At 34.1% G+C, this 19,604-nt stretch overlaps 1 protein-coding gene across 22 annotated transcripts in view; it reads right to left on the bottom strand.

Moving 5' to 3' along the window:
* The window catches only part of LOC143148799 (uncharacterized), a 113,986-nt gene that overhangs the window by 68,350 nt on the left and 26,032 nt on the right, over positions 1–19,604 (bottom strand). For all 22 annotated transcript variants that reach the window (XR_012992589.1, XR_012992592.1, XR_012992593.1 and 19 more), the window contains exons 3-14: positions 8,489–8,590; positions 4,954–5,086; positions 4,496–4,659; positions 2,988–3,143; positions 2,747–2,875; positions 2,412–2,609; positions 2,033–2,329; positions 1,102–1,299; positions 785–931; positions 540–689; positions 308–448; positions 65–220 (exon numbers count right to left, since the gene is read on the bottom strand). Coding sequence is in view for 6 of the 22 variants with exons in the window: in XM_076315452.1 (XP_076171567.1) it covers positions 65–220; positions 308–448; positions 540–689; positions 785–931; positions 1,102–1,299; positions 2,033–2,329; positions 2,412–2,609; positions 2,747–2,875; positions 2,988–3,143; positions 4,496–4,659; positions 4,954–5,086; positions 8,489–8,590 (1,971 nt within the window). In the remaining 16 variants the exon portion in view is untranslated. The remainder of the gene's footprint in view (positions 1–64; positions 221–307; positions 449–539; positions 690–784; positions 932–1,101; positions 1,300–2,032; positions 2,330–2,411; positions 2,610–2,746; positions 2,876–2,987; positions 3,144–4,495; positions 4,660–4,953; positions 5,087–8,488; positions 8,591–19,604) is intronic.

Below are 19,604 nucleotides of genomic sequence, written 5' to 3'. Positions count from 1 at the left end.
AGTTATTTAATAAAAAATAATTTCATAAATTGTAACATTTAATTTGTTGTGAGCTTCATGCTACCTTAGCTTTGTGATTTGTATCTGCTTTGTGCTCAATAAGAAGTGTTGACATATCAGTGTGGCCTTCTTGTGCACTCAAATGTAGCGGCGTAAATCCTGCTTTTGATTCCGCATTTGCTTTTGCTCCGTATTCTAATAAAGTAGTTGCAATATCCATCTGCACCAAACATAAAAGTAGATTGTTAATGTTAATAGGTATTTCACATAATCAGCTTAATTTATATTTTCTTTTACTATTACTTACCTGATTCTTACGTGCAGCAATATGCAATGGTGTATGGCCATTTTTAGCCATAGCATGAGGTGATGCACCCTTATCAAGTAAAAGTAGTGCTACATTTTGATGATCATAGTGAGATGCCACATGAAGTGGAGTTACTCCATTCTACATTTAATTAAGATAATTAGTATTTGATACAAAAATTATATTTAATATAATATAACGTAAAAAAAAGCACAACAGAATTGCTTCTGACCTTTCCTTGAGCATCAACCGGTGCATTCTTTTGCAACAATAATCTTGCTACGTTCATGTTACCATATTTAGCTGCCAAATGCAAAGGAGTGAATCCCTTTTTAGTTGTAGCGGTAAGTGATGCACCGTTTTCTAACAAAATGGATGCAACCTATACAACAACACAAATTATAAAATTCATATTACTTACAATCAGTAACGATTACCTAAATACTAACTAAACAGTATTTATATTTAAAGATGTACCTCTTCCTGGCCTTCTTTAGCAGCAATATGAAGCGGTGTATACAAATCTTTCGTCGTAGCATCTACGTCGGCACCGTGTTGAAGTAATAACATTACAATATCAACATTACCCAATCGAGAAGCAACGTGAAGTGGTGTTTGTTCTTCCTGCAATGTTCATATTATTTAAACTCTATACTGTGTATGCACAAAAACATGAAGGCAAAGAATTAGAAAAAGGTAATAACAAAATGAATGCAAAATTAAAATACTCTATGGCTTTTTGTTATACTAAAAACATTGGAATAAAAATTTACATATTGAGTATTTTTCTTTACCCTTGCTCTGGCATCAACTTGGGCACCATTTCTAAGAAGTATCCTGATAATATCAGTCTGATTCGCTCTGGCAGCTAAATGCAAAGGCGTTTCGCCCCTTACAGTTGGTATATCAGGACTAGCTGCATGTTGCAATAAATAAATCACTATGTTCATGCACCCCATAAAACTTGCTACGTGTAGGGGCGTCAATCCAGACTAAGCAATAAAATAAATCAGTTATTACTAAGAAATAATAATATTCTTTATATTATTACTTGTAAAGAATCCACTATTTTCAATAGACTCTTTTCCCCTAAACTGTCATTATATTGGCATAAACTTAGAACTGCATACTAGGGTCATTTTTCTCGCAGCAGTTACTTTCTTCCCTTGTAATTCTTAGATAAATAAAAGCTTTTTGTATTTTCCATAGTAGAAACATTTATTAAGTCTAACAGATAATTGAATATTTATTTTCATTCATTCGCTAGCTTACTGCTGTACAAGTAGCGCCAAAAAGTTTCTTATTACCGTGTATAGCTCCAAAATGTTAACACCTCTATTTCATAGTATTATATATTACAAACATAAATACTAAAACGCAACAGAAAAATTCTATTTTATCCCAATTATCAACATTTAATGAAAATTAAAAAATATTTCCATATGTACTTTGTTCGCGACGATTGGTCAAATTTGTCGAAGAAAGTTGGTAATGTAAGCGAAAAATTTGTAGATTTTTAAATACATTGTAAATATACAAACGAAATATGCCAGACACAAATACCCCAGTATGCTGTTTACATTACGATTCGACTAGTGTACAGTTCTAGGATTAACATTTCTCGATATTTTAGCTGAGACAAATATAGAAGGAGCTACTAGTACAATAATATCTATAATGTGAGTTACTAAACTACTGAACTAATGCGAACATGAGAATAAGTACCTCTGTGGTAGCTACGATGCTGGCTTTGTGCTTTAAAAGGAGCTCAGCGACCTTCAGTCTGTTCTTCTTACAAGCAACATGGAGCGGAGTGAAGCCGTTCAGAGCTCGTGCGTTTGGATCGGCATTTCTATCGAGTAGAAGTTTAGCCACTCGTACATGACCACAATGAGCTGAAACGTGTAGTGCCGTCAAGTAATCTACCGTCACTTCGTCTACGGGTGCACGATGATACAATAATATCCTTGCGGCGTCAACATGATCTCCTTGACAAGCCATGTGTAACGGGGAAAGACCGCTCTGTCAACACAAAACAAGGGGTCAATTAATTCGTTCGGCATGCAATATCCGTAACACAAGTGCATCCAAAGAAAATTCTTACCTTCGTTTTGGAACCAATTGGAGCTCCTTTCTCGACTAAAATATCAACAACTTCGTGATGGCCAGATCGAGCTGCGCAATGAAGGGGTGTAAGGCCATCTCTCGTTTTCGCTTCGATATTCGCACCTTTGCTTATCAATAAATTTACCATCTTGATTTTTCCCCATTTTGCTGCCACGTGCATTGGCGTAATATTGTGCTGTAAAATAAACGAATATCGTAACAATAATCAACAGTTCGCTCGTCGTATAAAAAATAAAGAAATTTCATTCTAATGAAAATTCAGCTAACTTTGTCATTTGTGACGCGTAACGTCGTTAGTTAAAAATCAATTACCTTTGCCGCGAAATTAATATCCGCTCCTCTGTCGTAAAGCAAGGAAGCAATTCGATCGTTGTCATAATGTGCAGCTATGTGGAGCGGTGTGAAGCCGCTTTTCGATGTTGCGTCAGGATTGTGATCGTTCTGTAACAGAAAAGAGATAATAGAATCATCTGGCATTTAGATTCGTTCCTTTTCACTACCGAGTGCATCGGATTCAATCTAGGACACTGGGTGACAAATGATTGCGACATACTTGTAAAAGTAGGGCAGCCGCTTTGCAATCGTCTTTCTTAGCGGCAATGTGGAGGGCAGGCAGTCGAACTTTACCACGAGTGTCATTTTCCAAGAGAACAGCAACTACCTTATCGTGGCCCTGTTGCATCGCCACTGCTAATGGAGTGAAGCCATCCTATTAACATACATATAGAAAAAAACACAGGTAATTTCGTGTCGAAGTTACCTAATAGTAATTTAGAAAAGTTTCGTAAAACTTGTTCTTATCTCGTCGAAGAAATACTAATTAACACAGGACGTCCTTGTTCAAGTTGACACAACGAAACACCTCGCAGACAACTAATATTAGAAAAAAAGAATGGAACGTGTCTTTCATCGTTTTTCAGGTCGTTTCGAAGTCTACTTGTTCTGTCGTTGTTGTTGTTTATTACATTAATACATTATTGGATTGATAAATATGCAATGTAATTTTTTGGTACAAGAACGTTGTAATAAATGCTCAAAATGGTGACTTTCAGCTTCCAAACACGTATTAACACGTTTAATAAATACACAGGTGATCAAGTTTATCTTCTAATAATTCAAAGTTGCGATTAGCTCTTTCATATTTTTAGAGTGATAGATGGATCGTGATACAGCCTTTTCTTTAAGATAAGTCAATAAGATACAATCTGGCGATATTGAATCGGGTGATCTCGTCGATCAGGGAACCGAAGGAAAAATCTTCATTGATTTGTATTTGATCTCGAGCCAACTAACAAATTGTCGCTCGACTTTGAAAATCATTTCCGTGAAATTCTTAACGCAAGGTTACTTCGTATAGGTGGAACTTACGACGCTTTAAAATCCGCTGAACACTCGTTCGAGATACTATTTTAGAACTGCAAAACGTTGAACGAATACTCACACCTGGATTGTGAGCAACTGCAGCTAACACGCGAACTTCATTATTTTCGTTTGTGGTGGTTCTTCGTCGTGTGCATCTTTAAGTTTGTACACTATCGTCTCGAGAAAATTGTTTAACGATACGGTGAAACAAACGACCCGATGGACCGTAAATCATAGAAATCAACAACCATATTTCGTTTTAATTCACCACAAACGAAAACCGTTTCAATTATTTATATTGTATCGTATTGTATACATACAATTTATATTTATATTGTATTTATATTTATATTGTATTATTCCATGATACAAGCTATTAGTAATTGTGTTTATTTACAAGTGTTATGCATATTCTTAATTTAGAATAGGATTCAGAAATAAAAAATATAGGTCTGTGACAATAAAAGAATATTGATCTCGAAATAATATTGAAAACACCCACGTATTAAAAAATCAATATCGTTGTGTTAACTGAAATTGGACATCCTGTATATTAAAATAAAACATCCAACTCAAGAAACAGATTTTAAATGTTAAATTATTATAGAATTACAAATTATGCTGTAAAGAAAACAGTTGTGTCTGAATATTTCATTAAATATCTGTCTAGTATGATAAACGTAAATTGTGTTCACAAACCTCAGTGGCCAATGTTTGATTAGCACCTTTACTCAGAAGGTACTTGACTACCGAATCATGATTTTCCTGAGCAGCCATATAAAGTGGCGTAAATCCATTTTGTGACTGTGCATTCACAGAAGCACATCGTTCTACAAGCAATTGTACCACCTCCTCCTGTCCAGCTGTAATAAAATATTAATTTTGATCAAAAATACTCATTGACTAAAACTACTTCCGATAAATATCTGCGAACAATTTCAATTTATTCTCTACTTCTTTGTAACATTTTGTTAATTAATTAATTGATCAATTAAATAATTTATTGAAAAATTCATCGATTAATATTTATGTGCTAAGTGATGTAGCAAATTTGGCACAAGAAAGTACAACAGCACATTTCTGTATCTATTTTTGTTAACATTCTCGTCTCGTGTAAAAAATACACAAAAAATTAGAATGGTAAGGAGTCCACTCACCAAGAGAAGCTATATGTAATGCCGTGTTTCCCTTTTTGGTAGCGGCATCGACCATTGCATTACGATTAAGAAGTTCTCTGACGATTTCCAAATGTCCATCTTTAGCTGCCAGATGTAAAGCATTTAAGCCATTCTGCAATTAATGCATCAACATATACATTTTCCATTAATGAAATACTCCATTACCGATATTAAATCATTTCATAAGTAATACGATTCTTTTATTACCGATATTAAATCATTTCATAAGTAATACGATTCTTTTATTACCGATATTAAATCATTTCACAAGTAATACGATTTTTCCGAGAACTATGCGATAAAAGTGACAAAACAATCAAATCGACCGTGATGGGCACCTATTCGTTCAATATAATATATAAATGCTAGTATTATATACATATATAGGTTTTTTTTTTATCGTTGTAACAGAATTGAAGAAATTAATATTTTATAGACAATCGTTAGCAATATTGAGGATATATCGTACGGAAAACTTAAAAAACTGAACATAATATAAATAGTTTTTTAATCAAATGACTACAGAGAACGAAACACGAATAAATGATCTTCTCGAGAAGCCATGTGTAACAAATAAATAGTCAAAGTAATGTTGGTAAAAGTAACAGTGTTAATTAGTAAATATAATGTGAAAATAAGTTGATCGCGAACAAATGTATTAAAATTGAAAACAGGATTATACGCGCAGAAAGCTTTCTTGCCTGTTTGCTTCGATATATGTACACACATAAGAGTTACTCGTCATAAACTGTTGTCTCGCAATCAAACAATAACCGAGGAGTTTTATTGTAGGCAATTATACCATTTGAACTCTGAATTAGAAGAAAAACGTCAGACTTTGGTTACACGGTATAGAGTTTTGTTACATCAGAGCAACGTTGAACCACATGTTAAGAAACGTTACAAAAATTGCAAGACTTCGTGAGAATTTAAACTTTTTGGAAATTTTCGATGAGCAAGACACGAAAATTCTATTGAAAAAGTAATTACGAAATTTTTAACACGAAATCGAAAACATTTTAGAAAGCCAGTTGGAAAATGTCCGATGAAGAAAACGAATAAAACTATGACGAGTCACAATAAACGTTACAAATTGTTTTCTCGCTAATTACAACAAAATGCAGACAAAATTCTTTAAAATTCATCGACAACCTTTTTTTACGTAATATCGTATGGAGTATAGTTTTGTAGCATTTCAGAGGTAGAAAGGGGAACGAATCCACAATTTATAAATGAAATACCATTTATTTTCAATATTTTCTCGTATTTTGTGCAACGAAGAAAGTGTAATAAATAGTATCTTTCGCTGGAAAAGTCATAAATTGACATGGTCATTATTTTACAAGTTAGAAATCATTTTATTACATAAATGTTCAAAACGGTTTTCGTGTACTTGTAAACATTTATTCATTGCTTCAATGATATTATTCTAATACATTTAAACATTATTTCACGAAAGGTTTACATTGCACTTCTTCTGTTATGTAAAATAGAAAAAACATTTAAAATACATATTACTCTTTTCTAAAAGAAAATGAACAATATATATATATCGTTTAAAATACCTCAGTGAACTCTAAAATTCTGAAGAATTTTCTTGCTATACCTAACGGTTTATGAGAAAACAACTTGTAACATTTCACACGATCCCGACTGTATATTTAATTAATCATTAACAAAAACTGGTTTGCATCCACAATTGCCTTGAATATGCAATATGGAAAAAACTGCATTAGATTGCAGTTATGTTGGATGTGATTTCGTGCAAACTTGGCAATCGCTAGTGGTGTCGCGCGACTGTTTATGTAAAGTGTACGAATAAAAAGATGACATCCAAGGGGTAAGGGGAATCTATTGAGCATAAGAGTATTATAATTATATTATAAACAGTCAAGCATACGATTGACGCCACTTGAAAGTTGTGACGTTACGTCGTGTGCGTTAGTTTAATAATTCTGCAGCTAAAACCAAACAGAATCATAATTAAAGTATTTGGCACTGGGACAAGTTCAATTATTATACCAATTAGGGTATTGATTACTTTGTATCAGATATACATGATATACAATGATACATAAAACATATATACTTGCAAACTACAAATATTTTAACCAAATGACTGCAGAGAATGAAACGCCAATAAATGATCTTCTCGAGAAGCCATGTGTAACAAATAAATAGTAAAAATAATATTGATAAAAGTAACAGTACTAATTAGTAAATATAATATTGTAAAAGTAAGTTGATCACGAACAAATGTTAAATTGGAATTAAAATTGAAAACAGGATTACACGTGCAGAAAGCTTTCTTGTCTGTTTGTTTCGATATATGTACGAGTACATACATAAGAGTTACTCGCAAACTTTGCAATGTAGAAACTAATAATAACTTTAATTTTCTACAAAAAGTTTAAAACAATTCAGTCAGGTCTGTTACAGGTCTGTACATTTTTCAAAGTGTCCCTGCATTCAAAAATTCGCTAACTACAAATTCGTTCACAATTATCGTACAGCGAGATCCACCGTTGAATATTCCTCGCTAAAGAGAAAAAGAAGGATAAATTCGTGTCATCGAGAATAAGAATCGATCGATTTGTCTCACGACCGGGTCGTGTATATATATATATATTTATCTTGCAGAGACACGAGACTGCGTCAGGGATGAGTAAAAGGATCCGTTAGTTGCGGGTCTGTGGGATAAGATGGCGCATCGAACAACGAGCGAAGCTTTCGAGGTATACCGCTTAACTGTAAGCGTAGTCAAGGCGGAGTGAATAATTTTGATCAATAGGACACCTCTAGCGTAACCTCCGGGTCTCATCTCGTCCGCTCGCTTCAGTTTGTTCCAGCAACGATCGATCGTAGCGACGACACGGTGCAACCGATCTCGAGCGAAATGTGCATATCGCGACATATTATGAACTAAAAAATAAAAGGTTGTTATGTGCGCACATCAGGTTGTTCGAAAAGTCGTTTCGTTTTCCAAAACGGAGAATATGCAATTTAATCAAATGTATATACACTCTAAAACAGATCCGTGTTTCGTTCTCACAAAAAAAAAACGAAACTACTTTTCGAACGACCCAATATATCACGTTCTATTTTGGTCAACTACCGCTACGTCCGTCGAAAAAATTAACGATAATTAAAATTCCTCTCCGCTGTCCAACAGCTCGGTAAAATCTATTATGCGCTACAAGTACGATTGATTACAATTTGTCGCTCTCAATCGCTTCTAGGTCACTGAAATAAAATACCACTCGTCTATTCGCACGAACCCCATTTCGCTCGAAATCGCTTGCACCGCACCATTGATCGTAAGTCGCTGGAACCAAATACCATCCGACTGGTCTCACGACGCCACTAACGATCTCCAATTCGCGCGAAATCGCTTCCAGTGTAACCACAGCCTTGCACGCGGGACGAACCGATACGTTTACTGATAACAAATTTACCGATACTCGCTTTACTTTTAATTTCCATAAAAAAAAAAACAAGATGGATATTGTCTTACAGCGTTCGAAGCGTTAATGTCCACACCCGATTCCAAGTACTCCAAAAGCCTCTTCAACTGGCCAGCACGAGCTGCCCGGAGAAACGCCGTGCTAGGGTCGCTCTGAAAACAGAAACGGAGAGAAATGTGACGAAACTCCGGTACAGAACGTGATGCGACAATGTGGACAATCGATGCGCACAATTGTAAGAATAACCGATGGTTAATTGATGGTAATAACGTTGCTCCGATACTTGCTTTCACGGTGCAAGTATTACGCGTGTGTTTAATCAGTCTCTGCGGTTGCTTTGTCGTGCCCGAATCAGACATGCTCAACGGAGCAAAAAATGTATGAATGTAAGGGGACACCTGTTACAGGTTGCTTAATGTAACGCCAAACAACATTTTCTCGCAGTAGAAATACCTCTTAATACGTTCTCAAATATCGAAAATTGAAACGTACAATATTCGATTCGGTATTACGTTTAAAGGTACACACATGTACGTGGCTGACGTTACGTTTCAATATGAGCATTTTTAACTGCACTTCACCTTGTGGGTGCGTACGTGCTACTAGTTTTGTTTGTTATTATAGTCGCATATTCGTGTCTCCGTGCGTAATGAAGTCGTTAGACGAAACGAAAGAAGAATCGTACTTGTGTATTTACGCGAAAAAATACGCATTAGTTTACCGTTTAACAAAGTGTGGACGATTAGAGATTTATTCTTCTGATCTACGTATTTTTTGCAAACGATACAAAGTGTTGAACGTTGATGATACGGTGAAAATAATATACCGAAAATTGATCTATCAAATTTACACGACCCTCGTCGTATCGCGTGCTGTCCCCAGTGGCCGAGAACAATTGGGATTAATCTAAAAAAGTAGGTACGCCATGCTGGACAGTTTGTTTCAACTGATGCGGATAAGTAATTAATATGGGCGCCGTGCAGTCTGAAAGAACGAGATGTGATAATCAATCTCTCTTTTTTCCCTGTGTTATCCTTCACCCTATTTCTCGATCAATCTCTCCTCTTTCTCGCCAACAGTTTACCTCGCTCGTTCGATTCTCTGTCGGGGACAAACGACCTGCAACTACGAATATAGTTCCACGTGTACCGATATATCGTTGCATCTTCGGCCTACACACGAACCGACTACGACTGCAGCATAAATACGTCTGCCGAGAATATTATCGCAAGTCATGGTAACACAAGGCAAATATTTTCCAATATTGTTGTCTGGGATACCTTTTTTTATTCTATACACCAACGGTCAATAAACTACGGCCCACCGTCTATTATTGTACGGCTCGTAACGGTTTTCATACGAACATCGCGACAGAATGACGAAATTGCTGTTTCAATATCTGTGGAGCAGTCCTCGGCCATTTCGAACAAACAAATTGATTTTTCACCGTTTTATTGCGGATAACCGAAAGATCGATTTATTTGAAACAATAAGTACTTCGTTGTTCGGTGTAACAGGTATTTTCAAGCAGGTAATCGTTTACGTAAAAAATGATAATAGAGGTGAGAATTTTTTTTTCGATTGCATAAGATTTTCGATTTATTTTTAACCACGGAATATGCTACGAAAATTTGTATGGAATCATACTTGCCACCCTGTACATTTATCACTTATGTAAGTTATTGCAACATCGTGTATTTGAAGTTATTAATATGTATGATGGACGACGGATATGTAAAATATCAATTGAGCATACTTGTTCTACTAATTTCTTACTTCCTTTGAATACTTATCAGTTTATTATTTTAATAATGCAATGAGGTGTGTAATGAATACGTAAAATAACCAGGAAATATAAGTACGTGGTCTTTGAAATAGCATTCGAAATAATGTTACTTCAAATCTGCCATAGAATGACTATACTCCTGTTACTTTCCCGCGAATCTGTTCGTACAGAATAATTAATTATATTTTGTACTTTGGTAATTAAGAGAATGTGTAAATTTTGTTTCTCATTTTATAATATGTAGATATTCTCGATTCTATTTCTTGATCCACGATATTCAAAACATTTATCGTTCGGTTATTTTCGAAGAAAAAGTTGGCGATTTCTAATTTAAAGCTTTAACTTGTTAAACTATAAATTCTTGGACAGATTTAAACTCGTTACGCTATAAATTTTGTAGCAAGTTTCGAGTGCTTGCACGTTGAGTGTCAAGAAAGTTCTGTATCTTTCACACCGATGTGTAACGTGTTACAATATTCCTTGTAACGTTAATGTTATTCAGAGGTGTACTATTATTAGGATTTATTTATAGAACATGTTTCAAGAAAGCGTTGTACGATCAAAGTGCCAGTCATTGGTGTCTGACATAACGTACAACGTGTTAAGCTATAAACCACACATTTTTAGTCAAAGTTTAACCTTTCAAACTGTCAACTATAAATATTACAAGAAACAATTCTTTCCAACAGAACGAGTCTCTGGAGACTATTGAAACAGAGTGGCAAAATATATTACACTCTTACGTTTATATTATACGATAAAATATATTATCTGAAATTATAAATGAGAACGATAAATATACAAAATATTTTCCCCTATACAATAATAATGTAGAAGATATTTAGTCAGGCGATGGAAATATTTATAATTTATTTTATTCAAGCAGATATTTTCCAAACTTGATCGTAATTTCTAAAAAGAGATATACGATAGTACAAACTTTTACTCAGTACACATCGTATGCATATACCATAGAATAGGTATATATAGATACTTCGTCACGTTCCTCCCTAGCCAATAAAATGGAACATTATGCACAGGATTATAAAAAAATGAACACTAAACTAATTAACGGAGGAATTAGCTCGTAATAAGGAATTAATTGAAAACAATTCAACGATACATCAATTGCATCCAAATATATGATTGGTATCTGGTGGAAAATATTTGTAAACTTTCAATAAACGACAAACTGAACATAATGCTTGGTATTTATCCCTGCGTGGAACACGCTAGGACGTTCAGTAGTATTCAAAGGGTGTAAGCGTAATTTCTCGATATGCATATGTAGCCGTATCTCTTGACACATCTACGATGTACTTAAATCCGTTGGTATGCATCTCGTATGCAACTCGGGTGTAAAGAACCTCCTGTGCTTGCAAAGTTCTCCGTCATGCTGTAAATAATTCAGCGAACCGTTACTCCGACACGTGGATAGTCCCTTCTATGTCTGTCTCTCACGTCTTCTTTCACTGTCTTAAACTACCTGCTTCATCCCATTTTTCTTCAAGGTGTGCTGCATCTTCCATGGAATACCGACAAAGGTACGAGACGAACGGCGGTCAATGCACTCATTACTTTTTCATCGTTATAAAAAAGGATCACCATTAATTCGCGATAATTCTTAAATCGAAGATATTACTTCCAATCTGATCGATTCGTAATAATATTATTGTAATTTTTTAAATGCTTTGTCATCTCAAACAAAGTGGTTGGAAAAGATACTGAAAACACTGAAAGATTGTAATAACCATCTTTTATTTTGAAGTTAATTTATTTGCATCTAATTGTAGACACATATGAGAATAAATGTTTCCATTAATGTTGCACGTTAATTCTCTATTGTATAATGCAACCGATCTGGAACTCGCTTAAAAGAATAAAGTTTATCCAGGAAATTTTATCGAGTATGAACACGATAGGTTTAATTATTTAGTAGCTCTGAAAGTTCGGTCATTTATCGTTCAATTTAAATACTGTCATTAATTTATTCATGGATCTATAAATAAGCAAAAAAGAATTCCTTCTTATAATTTTTAAGAATTCAAGAAAAATTGATGTAATGGAAAGTTACTGTAACATATTATATTATCATATTCATTTAGTATCAGTTAAGTGTAATTATGTTCAGTAGACTCCCAATTATCCGATTCCGATTATCCTGGCAACATTTTTGTCGACACAAAAACTATTTATCACAGAAAAAATTATCGATATATTCGTATAAAAATAGTGTACGTAAAGAAATGAAATAATTTCTCATTATTCGTCATAAAATTCAAAAATGGAATTAATATAAGGATAAATATAAATATATTCTGCAAGGTAGTTATCAATGAAAACATGAAATAAATAAATAAATATTAGATTTGAGAGTAGTGAACACTTATAAAAATGATTTTACACCACAATAAATATACTACTTAATTCAGATATTAACGATTCGATTTATATGAAAAACACTTTAGTCTTGAATACATAGTACGGTCTTCAATTTACTTTCTTCGTTCGAATCAACTATCTGACGACAAGGGTTGGTTTCTATTTACAGGTGTATGCAGCTGACTCGACATAGTTTTCCTTAAAAGGTTCACGTTAATTGGATACCTTCGTTTGCACAAGAAGAAGTGCACTGCCCATATCGATGTTCACTTTGGAATTAACAGCGAGAAAATACACGTAAACGAAACGCTTCTTTCGTTGCTTTTTGGTCGAAAATTGTGCAACATGCAAATGTAGATGCATAAAGTAGATAAACATCAAATTAACTGTACAGAAAAATCTTTTAGTATTATATATGTAATTTTGTGTCCGTAAAACTTTGTTTAGACAATTTTGATGATAAAACTAGTACCTATATACATGTAATATATTAATTAAACGTTTCAAAAACTATAGACATTAATAAACGTAATAGGCAAAATAAAATAATACTTTGATACGAGATTGCAGACGCTAAAATTTGAAATATCAATATATTTCTAATTATACACTGTCGATCATAAGTTACCGGACACGCACTTCTTCGACTTGGAAAATAAAAATTATGATGCAGATGCAATTTTCTAAAACGATCTTAGTGCCTTGTTTCGCTATATTTAATTATTTTAAGTTATCATTTTATCTTATTATTTCAAGTTATCAGTAAATAAATGTCTAAAATAGATATGTACAAAGCAAAGAAGAATTTGCGAATAGTATTACAAGAAAATTGAATTGACATTAACGTAGAAAAACAAACAAAATTAATGGTTGAATGTCAGAATTAATTCTAGCTATCATTTGTAAACGAGGTGGATATATCGTTGAAAGGTAAAGTTAAGATTGTACATTCATTTTTCTTTTCTTTTTTTTATTGAGAAATTGTACGTTAATATTTGTACATTTCTGCAAAAGAATTATCGCCCCTTTTTCATTACGAGCGTATAAAGGACTTTGCTAAAATAAGTATCTTATCGACCTTGAGACGAACAGTTAATTAACTGATACTTCCCTCGAAATTTTCCAATAAGCTTCTTACTGTGAAAGATATATTTAAGAAAGTACGTACAAGTTTTTTATACGTCAAGATACAATAATTGATCCGTTCTACGAAAAGTGTCAGAGCTAATGAGTTACACGCGAGTGAGCACCCTCGCTTACTGTCTGGCTGGTGACGCTTTAAGGGCTTCTACAATCCCTTAGGGAAGATGAACAAAGTCTAATCATAGAACGGCTGTGTTGTTTAAACTTTACTTTCAAGCTTGCTCAATTTATGTTATTCTTATGTAATATCAAAGAGTAAAATAAGACGATTGACGCAAATTATACGTAGCAGTAGTATATTTTGTAAAAGTTATCCCAGAATCGTGCAATACCCAGAAACCTCACGATAAATGAAACTAAACTATCTTTAACTTAACTTAACTATTCGTTAAGTTAAATTAACTCGTTCAAGTTAAATCTAACAATAAAAACACAGTTGCCAGATAATTAAGTGAAGTCATATTAAAATACTAAAAGAATAAAATGTAAAATAATAGAAACCTTATATATTTTAGACCAAAAATAAATGTTTGTAACAGTCTCTAAATAGTTAAGAAGTAAAACAACTCAATAGGGAAGTGGTTAAATACTGAATAGTCGAATTGGAAATGACACACACACACATTCTACTGTATTCATTGATAATTTAAAAATATTGTCATTGTATATATATATATGATGATGATTATGACACACGTACGTGCACACATAGAAGTTTTTCTACGATTATACTGCTGTTACTCGTGATTTTCAAAAAAAAGTTATACGTTACCTACACGTTACTTTTTATACCCATTAAAGCAAAACAACGTTACTATTTCTATACTTTTTAATATAAAGTTATCGATTTAAAACTGAATTGATACAAACACGTACCATAGATTTCATTGCAGAAAACTGTATCGTTCGAAAACCGATATTTATTAAATGTCCTCTACTTGTATTTACGACTATGGTATTAAAATAGTTTTAATCTTTAACAGTGGTCTCGCACGCGTTGCATAAATATACATTTAGCGGTACTTTATTTGCACTTTTGTGTTATGTTTCTCCATGATTCGTGGGTTGCCAGACTTCGACGTTTTCGAAGAGTGTTATGACGATAAGTATAATAGCTATGCGTCTTGCTGCAATTTCTGGCTGTGCACCAAGCTAACTATAGCTATGCCGTGTACCAAACTGACTTCTGTAGTCATAGAATGCGTACGAATGACCGCACCGAGTTCACGTTGCAAAGCGACAACCGGAAATACAGGTTGATGCGGAATAATCGTGCAGTTACTCGATGCAGCAAATTATTCATGGTCGTGACCTCACAAACTATTTATAGTCGCTAATTTTCTTTATTCGGGTGTAAGACTATACAAGATTCTCGATTAAATTATACAGCAAAGTGCAGTTGTTTCAATAATCGCAAGCAATGTATTCCATCCTCTATCTATCCTATATCGTCTAACAAGTTATTTAATACTGTAAAAAGTCCAACATGCAATGTAATTGTAACATTCGTTAAAAATATTACTGTATTTAATATTGATTTTTCCATTCGTTGTACACATTCCACTGTATTGGAAAATGTGTGGAGTATATTTAGAGATTACGCATCTTGTAAAACTTTTGCATCTGTACTATCATTAATACAGATTCTATTTTACACGTAAGAAAAATGAAAATATAACTTCAGATCAATTGACAAAATTTGATCACAGACCTCAATATTTCTTGTTTCATTCGCGTCGTGTTATCAGTTTTCAATCCTATTAGGTTCCCATTTTTGTTTACACGTCTCTTTATACATCTTTCATATTTATATGCATTTTATTAGCACTTGTAGTTTTCTTTTAGAAAAAATTCTACAATCTTTCTATTCACTTTACTTTTAATTCCCAAGTAGTTCAGTAACACGAAACACTTCAGTAACGCGAAACAATGGTAAAAAAATGTTGATTGTATATCCAGCGCGAACCAATTGGAACCATACGGTTCCGTTTTGAATAAATCGCGATGAAAATGGAGGCGATGGTTTCTTAACCGAACGATGAACGAATCTCTTTCCCCGCTTTCGCGTAAGAAATAATTTGCAAGCGATTAAACTAGAAACCCAGTGAATACAAAAATCGTGAAAGCAACGTAGATTCGCCTTCTCGAGTCAAAGTCAAGAAAATATGGGCTGCCCGGTCTCTATTTGTACCGCTGGGTAACAACAACAACGGCCAAGAGTGACTTCGCACGGCCACGGATACCGTGAAAATTAAAGCACGCGAAGACCAACGCGAAGGACAGCAATCAGGAGTACGACAGTGGAAAAAGGAGGCCGAGTTCACTGACTGCGTAAGGAGGTAACAGATGATAGAGTAAAGATAACAGGAAGCAGAAGAACCAGACCACGTAGAGGGATACTGAGGACAACGAAGAAAAAGAAGAAGATACGCAAGAGAGGCTCGCTCGAAGCGTGATCGAGCGAGCAGCCAATCAAGCTTGCAACGCGTTCGTGATCCGATCAATGTGATTAATGTAACGGAGAATCGCCGGTCTAGATGATATTGTCGATGAATATAGCGGTGGTCGATGATAATCTCAACTCTGTCGCTGTTTCAAGGATCGTTCACATTTATCGAAACGTTTCCACGTTCTGTTTATCGTTAAATGCATTTCGTACGAAAGAAGCGTAGTTGCAGTGAATGCAACTTCGGAAAATTCACTCACTTGTGAATTATCGTTCGCATTTATCGAAACGTTTCTACGTTCTATTTATCGTTAAATGCATTTCGTACGAAAGAAGCGTAGTTGCAGTAAATGCAACTTCGGAAAATTCACTTGTGAATTATCGTTCGCATTTATCGAATCGTTTCTACGTTTTGTTTATCGTTAAATGCATTTCGTACGAAAGAAGCGTAGTTGCAGTAAATGCAACTTCGGAAAATTCACTTGTGAATTATCGTTCGCATTTATCGAATCGTTTCTACGTTTCGTTTATCGTTAAATGCATTTCGTACGAAAGAAGCGTAGTTGCAGTAAATGCAACTTCGGAAAATTCACTTGTGAATTATCGTTCGCATTTATCGAAACGTTTCTACGTTCTGTTTATCGTTAAATGCATTTCATACGAAACAAGTGCAGTAAATGCAACTTTGGAAAATTCACTAATTTGTGAATTATCATTCGCATTTATCGAATCGTTTCTACGTTTCGTTTATCGTTAAATGCATTTCGTACGAAAGAAGCGTAGTTGCAGTAAATGCAACTTCGGAAAATTCACTAACTTGTGAATTTTCTTAAGAATTGCTCGTTCGAGGAAAGAGTTCTCTTTTCTTACTCAAAATATTTGCATAAAAGCAGAAACGATTGACTTATGAAATATTGACACGGTAAACGAACAATTTTTCCTTTCAATGTCAAAGTACTATAAGGACGTGAAAGAAAATAGCGATGAATTCTTTCGATTATGCTGCTTTAATATTTTTCTGAAATTAATAGCGTGTTTGTTCTTTCTCATTGGAGAATAATACGCTAAAAATAATTTTTAAAAAAATACGCCGAAGATAATATTTCCAAATATTTTTTCGTAAAACCGAGTAACACGTTTTCACCGCTAAACTGTTACCTAATTCTTTATACACACTTTTATTAGTACATAGTCGCTTTACTACTATACCACGTAAATATTAACATATGCGTTTACAGGTAAAGGGATCGTTAATTCAGTGTGTATACACTTCTGATGAAATAAGAACGTGTATGCATTGAAAAAGTTAATGACGTTACTCAGTATATTTATAATGCAAAAGACTCGTACACTATTAATGTTCGAATTAAGAATATTTCAAAAACGTTAAATTCATAGATCTTACAGAAAATGAATTCGATTAAATTATGAAATAAAAGTGAACGAAAACATACATTAATTTATAGTGTCTGAATATGGTATCATTTTCTAATAAGACCTTTCTTTGTTTTTATATTGTTAAATACAATATTTCCATTTACCTAAAAATATTTCCTTCTTCCTAAATTTTGTCTCAAAATGTTTCACATTCACCTATAACAGTGTTTCATCCTGTGAAACAATTCCGATAAATTTAAAATTGAAAATAATTAACGGAGTAACATACTAACAGTGAATATTGCAATATAAAAAATTACTCAATCATATGTATAATAACGATGATTTTGTAAGTTTATAGTTTAATAACAGGTGTCAATATTACCAATGTACAATTAATATCAATGTAATTGTCATCTGCATTGTAATCGTGTTACCGTTACTGCAGTGTCAACAAACGAAAGGGATTTGGCAAGTTCATTGTTTGGCTCTGATAACTATTTTGTGAAACAACTTGTCGGCCATTGGCACCGGTTGTATAATTAGGGCTGGTTGTAACAGTATTGGTAGTAAAATGTCAACGACGCCAGTAGTGGTATCAAATTACAAGCATAAACGTAGGAGGAAGAGCTATGCAACGCATAGCTACGAATTAAAGAGTACTTCATTGAGCTGGTATGCGCGAGTTAAAGATAACATTTTTTAAATACCGAATTCTTGGAATTTACCGCGGAATGCAACCGTCATCGATGCACTTAACGAGGAAGCCACCAGAAATGAAAGAGCTCCTTCTTAATTAATGTTTATACCTCTACTTGTGGTTCTCAATGAGCCGTTAAACAATTTGGCGGCCGCTGTTGCATACACATACGTAACTTCACCAGCTGTGCAGTTATCAGTCGTTCTCCTGTATATATATATTTCTATCTACGTGATATTATCCTTACTGGTCTCTGTGTCACCGTCCACTCAACTTATTGTGATTGATAAAGGTTTAAGTCTTACGTCGTACGTTTTTTATAGTATCCGTATTTGTAATTTCTCGTAATAATATTAATAGCATACCGATGTGCCTTACCTTGGTCTATAAACGTCAATCATTCCAGAAAGCTACCTCGAATCGTTCGTTTCGAATCGCTCGATACATTTTCAAAAATAGCTCTTGAATCGTTCAATTTCCATAAATTCATAATTATAAAACACTTCGCGACGAAAGTTCTTGAGAATAACGAGAAGATATACCTGCAATCCTATCGTTCAAAAAATGCATTCTTAGCGATAAGTATTGAGATTTCATAAAAACAAACATATATCTATAGATGTCTACAAATCCATATTGATGTTTCGTCTGTAGAAAGACGTATATAGTGTACAGTTAAACAAAGACATTTGTTTAACTTGTAACTTAAAATAAAGATTTGCTCGATGAATAACTGAAACAATAACTTCGAGCAACGGTAGACTCCATATATATTACTAAAATATTTTTGTATCAAGGTCCTGTAAAAAAACGAGTAATCGGAAGAAAATTGTACCGTCGAGAAGAGATCGGAGAATCGTTCGTCTAAAAACCAGAATCCCATAGAAAATTACGCTCGTTGAATCCATATAAATTTCAAAACTAATCTTCTCGAGCAAGTGAACATGATCTAAAACAGCGATTCGATCGTAATACCGTTTAATCGCGCGTTTATCGAACATCAGCCGTTCGAACGATAAATTTCGAATGCTCGACTTTCATTTTTCGCGTTTATTATTAATTCGGAGTCGCGTATTTCCACGAAATGGACACTCACGTGGAAAATATAGTCGGGAAGGTAACCGTAAAAGCGACGTTTGCTGAAAAACAGTGACTCAAATCGAACACACAAGTTTGTACGTTTGTATGCTTTTCTGTACGTAGTAATCTTCACGGTGGTGTGCCTCCCGAGTGTTATATTTATATCGGGGATTGCAGAATATGTTTTCTTTAACCGAATCGTAGCCGGACCCTCTGACAAAAAACAGAGCCGACAACTTACGCTTAATTGAG

The sequence above is a fragment of the Ptiloglossa arizonensis genome, chromosome 7 (genome assembly GCF_051014685.1).
Source record: "Ptiloglossa arizonensis isolate GNS036 chromosome 7, iyPtiAriz1_principal, whole genome shotgun sequence".
In the NCBI taxonomy this organism is placed as follows: Eukaryota; Metazoa; Arthropoda; class Insecta; order Hymenoptera; family Colletidae; genus Ptiloglossa; species Ptiloglossa arizonensis.
The sequence above is the reverse complement of the archived record's forward strand: the minus strand, read 5'-3'. Positions and strand labels throughout refer to the sequence as shown.